Here is a 9,366-nt window from a genome sequence, read left to right on the forward strand (position 1 = left end):
TGACATCCACGCACACCATGACGATCCTGATTGATAAAATCATTTTTAGTAGAGTTTGGTCAAGCGTGATCTTCTAAAACATTCCAGAAACAATGTGCAACCCTAAACAAATGAAGAGTGCATGTGACGTGCAAAACATGCATTACATACTAACCCGACAGCAATATTAATATAACTGTTACAGTAACTGCTTATCATAGAAATTATTCTGATAATGGAAAATATAAATTCTTTGATGTAATATTATCGGGTCGTTTTTAAGTGAATCACCGGTACGTTGGAGCAAAACATCTGTGCCCAGCTGACCGCTATTTCCGGCTTAGTTGAATAACAGGTGGCACAGAAGGAACAACAATTAATTTATCATGTCTAGTGATATTTATTGCAGGTTTCCCGTACATCTTCAACGATACGGTATAGTTTTGACTAGGCACAATACGCGAAATAGCAGTTTTGTGATGGCCTTGGAAAATACAATTTTACTTGGCCTTTCTTCAACATTATGTAATAGGTAGAACAACACGGAGGGTCATCTGTGGACTCCAAGAGGGATGGGTGTATTTGTAAGTTGTCTGTTGTGTCAGACTGTCCGAGATGGTCAGTAATGCTGTAAATATAAATGTGTAAGAATAAATGTCAAAGCACACAAATGGTCACGATTAGCCAAGTCTCAAGCAAACAGATACAAGTATAACAAATGTATCATGTACGATGAAATTCTTATATGAAACATATCGCGCCTAAATAAATAAATAAATAAATAAATAAATAAATAAATAAATAAATAAATAAATAAATAAATAAATAAATAATGGTCCGGACGGGGTAACAATTTATGCACCATAACAAGAGGACAAGACCTTTATATTGTTTGTAGAATATTGACAGGGACAGCACAGTGTATATAGATATGAATGTAACAAAACTGACAGGAGCTAGATGTTGCATGTGGACATGTGCCAGTGACAATATGTTGTATAGAGCCAAGCAGTGTATAGTATTAAGGTGCAGTTAGATGCTTATATACGTGTATCAAGTCATAAGTAGGGAATACATGGGACACTCGGCTCCAAACATTCAACCCGTTCCTCAGCTTCCGCGAGAAGTTTCCTTCCGGTTATACACATGAGTAATACACGGCGATTTAGGCAGTTTCATTCATTCGGTCACAGTGTCTTTGCTGATCTGACCACTGTTGGTGACACAGGGAAGTCAAAGAAGGTAAAGTAATTTAAGTCTTTTTTAAATTCATGACCATCAGACAGGTAACATGCACCAAATTTTTGGCATCGATTGTATTTTGGATATACACTAGACCCCAAAATAAACGTTACCCTCCTACCTTCACAACGGAGGTACCTATCTTCAGCTATCGTTGTGTAGCGTGGACGTCCGCCTCTTGGTCTGTCCATGGTGAAACCAGTATCACTTTAGCGCTGAATATGTCTTATAACAGTGACACAGTGGCATCGGAGGGTGTTGGCAATAGCATCCATTCCTAAGAGACTTTCTCTCTGTGTGTGTGTGTGTGTGTTAATTGTTGCACATTTCTCTATCTAGTGTATCATATCATGCAGTCGTGTCTCTCTTTACACCCTATAGAATCATTCTACGTGTAAAACGGATTCAAATATTGCTATGTTTTGGCGAATGATATAACTGTGTGAACAGAAAATGAAAAAATGTTACTTTGCATGCAAAACTGTCAAGAAAGATATTTTTAGATGTACCTAAACACTTTCTAACAATATTAAAGGTACGTTTTACGTGTTTTCACTAATTCAAATCAGCAGAAAATGTTTTGAAAGACTGAAATCATCGGAATGTTTAATTTACAACTTTACACATTCTACAACAGCTGTTTCTTGTTTTAATAGTCGAAAATGGTGTCTTTAATTAAGTGGATTATCGTTGTCTCAAAGCAGAATTTTCTTTCAGCCTTTCATATGAACACTATTATTGATCGAAGATAGAACAATTTCACTCTTCTAAGGACGATTCATTTCACCTTATTATCAGTGGATATGACTTGTTTACGTGATTTGTATAAAGCTGTATTCAGCTTTCTTGTAATTTTCTTTAAACTAACTCCTTCTTACGTATCTTGTATAGTTTCAGTAATTCATAAAGGTCGGAGGGTAACCTTTCTTTTGGTGTTTCGTGTATAAGTGTCCCAAATACGTGAATCAACCACCCAATCACCTGGCATATCTGTGTAACTGTAATCACATCTCCCTGAAAAGTGGAAGATGCTGGAGAAGATGCGTGTCATGTGATTATTTCAGAAACGTGCTCTTATGTATATGATTATATATTATTAAATATATTATACATGATTATATACATATTATATGTGATTCTTATTTTTGAGATCGCTTCAAACCCGTCACTCCCCCAACTTTGATCTACGTATACATGTCAGTCCCCAAACTGGAAACCAATACGTACCCCACCACATTGACCCCTAACTTGTACTGCCAAAGGCCACCCTCACATGAGTGGATAAGTGAGTGAGTTTAGTTTTACTCCGGTTTTAGTAATATTACACAATAAATGGTATCCTCGTTCGATCTTCGACGTTACGAGTGAACGTATGAACAACGAAGCCACGCAAATCCACCGAACCTTCCATGACTGAAAAGTGACTTTCATCAACTTTCGTGATTTCGTGGTGTAATGACACTTGCGTTGACCTTACCAAATGTGATTAGTAAACCTTACTTAAGACCCTCTACTCACCTACGCCCCTATTACACACAATGTACTACCATACCACGCACATACCATCTACCACCATCACAAGCTCATACCATCTACCACCAGAACAAACACGTGACATCTATCACCAGAACAACCATAGCATCTACCAGCATACCTAGCACATAACATCTACCCCAGCCACATCGTCAATAGGAGGGCCTGCTGGGTAGTCCAGGGGTTAAAGCATTCGCTCGTGACGCTGAAGACCCGGGTTTGATTCCCACATGGGTACAATGTGTGAAGCCCATTTTTGGTGTCTCCCGCTGTGATATTGTTGGAATATTGCTAAAAGCGGCGTAAAACTAAACTCACTCATTCACTCACAGTAGGACAATGTACATATGTTTGAGCACTCAGGATATCGACTATGTCATTACCTGCTCCTACCTGCAACCTGCAAGCATGGCCAGTGTTACTTAATGCTTAATAATAGTGAGTTAGCTAATATTTGTGCTGCAAGAGAATTATAAGCCAGGTTATGTTTAGAATACACATATGGTATAGTTCTTTTCGTTACCTTTTCGTCGACGACAGGTTGAGGAATTGATATATTCAGTATGCGTCTTCACAACTTCCTCGTCCAGACAATGTGTGTGGTGGCTTTCACTCTATGGAATGGTGAGTGTATTAAGCGACTTTAGTCTGTTTGCAGTGAAAACGTACAGATGAACTTCACTTTAAATATAAAAGTAAACCACATGTAGTGAAATTAAGATTGCAAATCCTCATAATTCCCCATGCCAAATGAAATTTGAAGTCTCAGAAATTTATTCAACTTAGGATAAATGTTGTTTAAGAAATGATCATAGATTCGAATCGTTATTACTGGTTTGTATTACGAGGGGGTGAGCGCAGTAGTTGAAACAGTGCAACAATTGATCGTGCGGGACGCGATGATCGTTAATTTAGACCAAACCTACATGTTCTCGGTGTTCTCGTTCTCTTGTATAACTTACAACATGAACTTTCAACTTTATTTCAGTTTTGATAACACTGACTGTAACTGAATTACCATCTCACCATTCACTTGTGCCCAGTGTAACATGCAGACAGCCTAGTTCCAGAAATACACGTGTGTACCTCTACAGTTACAGGCTTCCCACCGTGTAAGGATTTATACAGCCCAGATTATTGTAGAAGTTGGTCCTGCGGTCAGCCAGGAAGTGGGGACGTGTGCCAGAAAACATGCGGTCTGTGTCCAGAAGGTGAAGGGAAAATCTATACACAAACTACTACTTTTGCCAACAGTCTTACATAGTTTTAAAGCTGTGTTGTTGTTTTTGGCTGGTGAATTGAAAAGTAACAGTGAAAATAGACATTCAGTATTGTAGCTTTTGGTTTTCCCACCGAGTCACCAGTGCCAGTCATGAAGGGTGTACAACACTGCAAATTTCCGTATTCTTTCTTGTATTTCCTTCATTAGTCAGACAACGTACTCTTACGCAGTTTTGGCTTGAACTGTAAAATCTCATTTTTAACTCATACAGATTTGAAAAAAAACCACCACAACCACTGTAGGGGAGATAAAATGCTCTGTGCTACATTCTCAGTATTCAAATATTGCTGTGTGCGGCGTAAACCTAAACTCACTCACTCACTCTATCGCTTCTTTCTATCTGTTGTTAAATCTGTTTCGGGTTTTTAAAAGGTTATAAACCATGGCTGACTGTGAAGCCTGTTTTCCACAGACTGCAGATTGGGATACTTCAAGGATGGTTCCTCGTGCAGGAGATGCGAGGATGGTGTCGATGTACCTTCAGTCGACTACAGAAGGAAATGCGATGTTCCCTGTAACCACAGCAATACGTGGGGCCCAGACTGTCTTACTCCATGCAGCAAAGGTTGCAGGAATCAGACATGTCACCGGTGGACAGGACAATGTCTTCAAAACTGCAAGTCAGGCTACTATGGGCCTAAATGTGATATGCATTGTGAGGGGTGCAGGTCGTGTGTAGACAAGGTCGAGACGTGTGACAATGAGGGAAGGTGCTTGTGCGGCTGTAAGAGAGGAAAACGAAGAGACAAATGTGACCAAGAGTGTCCAAACTGTGAAACGTGTTTCGGAAATGACTGTACATGTCAAGACGGATTCAGGGGCACGTTGTGTAGTGAGATCTGCGAAAACTGTAAAAGTTGTAAAGTAGGCAACTGTACATGCAAGGCTGGTTTCCATGGAGATGCCTGTACAGTACCCTGCCCCCAGAACTGCTCCCAAAACGTATGTGGTCAGGGAGGAGAGTGTACACGGGGTTGTAAAGTGGGATGGTATGGACGATCGTGTGGTAAGCAGTGTGGAAACTGTGTAGGCGACCAATGCTCATTTAATGGGACATGTACTTCCGGGTGTAATAACGGATGGTATGGTGCCAAGTGTGATGAAGCCTGTGATGTCAACTGCGATGACACTCTGTGTTACAGAAACGGAACCTGTGAAAGATGCAAGCCCGGATTCCATGGCGACCGTTGCAAGACCACATGCAGCACCCTCTGTCATAACCAGACATGTGACCGGAGTGGAACTTGTTGTTCCTGCAGAGTTGGGAACTTTGGGGTCATGTGTGATCAACATTGCAGTTCCAACTGTGTGGATCACACCTGTGAACAACGATCAGGAGAGTGTATCAGTGGTTGTGCCACAGGCTGGTACGGAGATACATGCGATGTAAACTGTCCCGACCGATGTGCTTCGCGATCCTGCCACAGAGAGACTGGTTCCTGTCCATCTTGTGTGCAGGGATTCCAAGGCTCCCACTGCAACGTCTCATGTCCACAGTACTGTACGAAATGTGAACAGTATGGCGACAAATGTCTCTTTTGTCAACAAAACCATTTTGGGTACAAGTGTGAAAAACAGTGTTCATCTGGCTGTAAAGGAGGAATATGCAACCGCGAAACTGGAGGATGTTCACACGGATGTACTGGAACTTTCTACGGCCATTTCTGCAACTATTCCTGCAGCGACCACTGTGCCAACAGAGCCTGCCGTACAGGGAAGACCGATCTAGATTCACCCAAGTGTACTGACGGATGCAGAGATGGATGGTGGGGGGACTACTGTGCCAACACCTGTTCTCCTCACTGTGTGAAATGTGACAGGCAACATGGCCAGTGTCTGGCTTGTGAAGACACGAGATACGGCGAGAATTGTAACTTAACCTGTAGCACTTCCTGTCTGAAGTCGCTATGTAACCTGACAGGAGACTGTATAAATGGGTGCGAGAGCGGGCGTTACGGAAGCAGATGTTCTGGAAGATGTCCTCATGTGTGCAACACTTGTCAACATGATCGTGCCTGTGTTACTTGTGCTGATGGCTGGAGCGGGGAACACTGTACTGGTAAAACCATGAGTCCTAGTTACAGGAAACGCAGCAGATTATGGCAGATTTAGATGACAATATAACATTAACAGTTTTCTTGTGTGAACATTTCGCTCGTTATTTCGGCGTGAATGCATTTCATGAAAGTCTTTGTATGTATTTTCAGAACCATATTCACTTCATCGCCATACTTGGTTCCTGTATGTCGTGATTGGTGTCTTGGTGTCAGTTGTTCTCATCATGGCAGCTCTCTTCATTAAACGGTAGTTGTAAATTTTAGAAACCACTTGAAATATATCTTTGAATAAACCAAATCATCATCCGCATTGAATAGTTAGTCTCTACTTATACAGTAACAAGTAACATTGGTTTTGATGAGGTTCTCTGGTGGTTGGGGCCTAGATTTTCGAAGCTCTCTCAGCTCTAAGATAGTCGTAAGTGCCATACATTAACATTGACTTGCGACTATGTTAGCTCTAAGATAGCTTCGAAAATCTAGACCCAGGTCGTCAATGTTGCAACAGTTAGCTGTGTACAGTTCCTTTTCGAGATAGAAAACTCTCAGGTTCGAATCCTATATTGTCCTGATAATAATCATGTGTTCACCACACTGTACTCTTGGTAAACACCCTAAACTCTGCATCACTTCTAACTTTCCTTCCTGCTGGTAAACCCACTCACTCTCACTCACCAGCTCTACAAATATCTACAATTAATGTGTTGTTGCAGACACGTCGTGAACGGTCTTACTGGGATATACGTTTCTCCTGTATTCAACGATCTGGAAACAAGATCTGACAACATCTCTCTGGAACACCTTGGAGAATCACGTGACAGTGATTATCGACATTATGAAATGATTCAAGACGAAGCTTATCCACAGGTGGTTGCTCCAGATGAAGATGACGATTCGTCTGAAGTTTCAGCTCCCAGACTTTATGCGGCATTAAGGCCAGCCGAAGACAGTGTGGAGTACACGCACCTGGCCACGGTTTTTGATTAGAATCAAGTGTACACTCTACAGTATTAATACTCCGTCAGTATTGAAGGGTATATAGGCTGACGTGCCTCAGTGTTATGCCATTTTTAGCTAACACAGGAAGTACAGGGCAGGTTTACTTATACCGGAACCACTGAACGTATTTTTGCGCTGAAGGTCAGGGTTAGGGTTATACTTCTATATACAACAACTGGACGTAGATAAAACAATGGTAACGGTATAAGTAAAGTTCTTCCTTGTACATAAACCAGTGTCACCCGAAGGAACGGTGGCCCATGAATGGTTCTTTCTGCACGACTAAATATATATCACGTGTGTCTAATGCATACTTGCTTTGGTCCGAGAGAGAGAGAGACACAGAGAGAGAGAGACAGAGATAGTAGTAGAAGTAGTAGTAGTAGTAGTAGTAGTAGTAGTAGTAGTAGTAGTAAAAAAAGCACTACTACTTCATTCAAAAAATATCGCAAGTAACCGTTATCAACTTCTTACGTTATCAACTGCAGTCAGTATGCCGCAAATATAAGGCCCAAAGTTGGGCAATTCGAGCAGGACCTATATGACATGTTCCTTACGTGAGCGGAATTATAATAGTATGTTTTGTTTCTTTCACATGTTCCGGGACCATTGTGTTTCTTTAGAGGTGAAGGGAACATTCAGATTTTGGACAAACCAACCTTTCCTGGTACGTTATACAGTTATCTCCCTTACGTAGCATTAGCATCAGCAAGAACTAGTTGTATGCTACTAGTTAATAACACTGGTTCCAGCGCCACTGGTTTAATAGCACTGTCTCCTTTTACAGAATCAGCCTTGCCTATTATATCTCCTGCGATATAAAACTGAAAATGTATTTTCCTATATGACATCTGTTCTCGAGTCTACATGCAGTATAAGCTGTACGAAATACGGTTTTCCTGTAAAATCTGACACTGGTTTGTCCAAAATATAGGCTCTGTTCAACTCTCACATTTTGTCTCTGTGCGCGATCTATGAATGTAGTGTAATATATTGTCAATTTCTTGAGCTACATGTACAGAACTCTGAATCATTGTATATACAAACCACATCCATATTGTTGTCAGGGAAATACAATAATGTGTCATCTATAAAATACAATAATGTGTCTTAGCATCCACGAGGAAGTCTTACTTCCGATTAGTGTTTTAATCAGCCAGAGAGATCGAACTTGTCCTTGTGTATGCCTTACATTCCATGTCTAATGAACCGATATGTACATTCTAAATATATCTACACGGTGTGCTATCATATTTTTAGTTTATGACATTTCAGGATTTCCCTCCCTCCTTTCAAAAGTCTTATCTACGTATAAAACTAGAAACGATCTGTACTTTAGTTAATAATGCCCACCTTTTCATCATCTTCACCAAGCGACACTTAAATAATAGTACTGACGTGACACCGCTGTGACATATGATAACTTCACTAGAAAGAGACTTCTGTACGGTAGATATCGTGCCTGGGGCTCCGTCCGGTTACGGGACGGCGGGGTAGCCTAGTGGTTAAAGCGTTCGCTCGTCACGCCGAATACCCGGGTTCGATTCCCCACATGGGTACAATGTGTGAAGCCCATTTTCTGGTGGTCCCCGCCGTGATATTGCTGGAATACTGCTAAAAGCGGCGTAAAACTAAACTCACTCACTCACTCACTCACTCACTCACTCCGTCCGGCTACAAACATCGTGATCGTTGATGAGTTATCTCCCTTACACTACATCGTCAATGCTATGGCGGGCGTTTTATTTGCCATGTCAACTTGATAATCATTTCTTGAATATACGTACATAGTATAGGATTTATCTTGACTTAAGTACAGTTCCCATTTTGTGTTCTTTCTGCTTCTCTTTCGTCAACTGTTTTGACGATTCTGTTTACTCTTCTCAACATCAGTTCGGAAATTGTCGAATATACCTGAAATGTCTTTCTACCAATAAAGCATACCTTTTTATCCTTTAGTGTCGTACATGTTTATACATCTATACGTTGACCTCTTCACAGTTTATATACGTACATATCAAGATATCGGGGAATTCACCATTATATGTTCAACAATAGTCAGGGACGTATGGTAAGTTTCTGTATGGTTCAGTAATACTCAGTAATGTAAAGGTTCTGTATTGTCCAGTAATACCCAGTAATATGAAGGTTCTGTATTGTTCAGTAATACCCAGTAATATAAAGGTTCTGTATTGTTCAGTTATACCCAGTAATGTAAAGGTTCTGTATTGTTCAGTGGTACAAAGTAATATAAGGTCAAGGTCAGTATTGTTC

At 40.8% G+C, this 9,366-nt stretch overlaps 1 protein-coding gene across 1 annotated transcript; it reads left to right on the top strand.

The window, feature by feature from the left end:
- Positions 1-1,174: 1,174 nt before the first annotated feature.
- Positions 1,175-9,043, top strand: LOC137278597 (cell death abnormality protein 1-like). The gene is made up of 6 exons (XM_067811060.1): positions 1,175-1,221; positions 3,295-3,378; positions 3,849-3,965; positions 4,449-6,095; positions 6,244-6,340; positions 6,807-9,043. Exons 2-6 carry the CDS (start codon positions 3,318-3,320, stop codon positions 7,078-7,080), a joined length of 2,196 nt encoding a protein of 731 aa, XP_067667161.1. The 5' UTR covers positions 1,175-1,221; positions 3,295-3,317; the 3' UTR covers positions 7,081-9,043.
- The last annotated feature ends 323 nt before the right edge of the window (positions 9,044-9,366 follow it).

The sequence above is a fragment of the Haliotis asinina genome, chromosome 3 (assembly GCF_037392515.1).
Source record: "Haliotis asinina isolate JCU_RB_2024 chromosome 3, JCU_Hal_asi_v2, whole genome shotgun sequence".
Lineage (NCBI taxonomy): Eukaryota > Metazoa > Mollusca > Gastropoda > Lepetellida > Haliotidae > Haliotis > Haliotis asinina.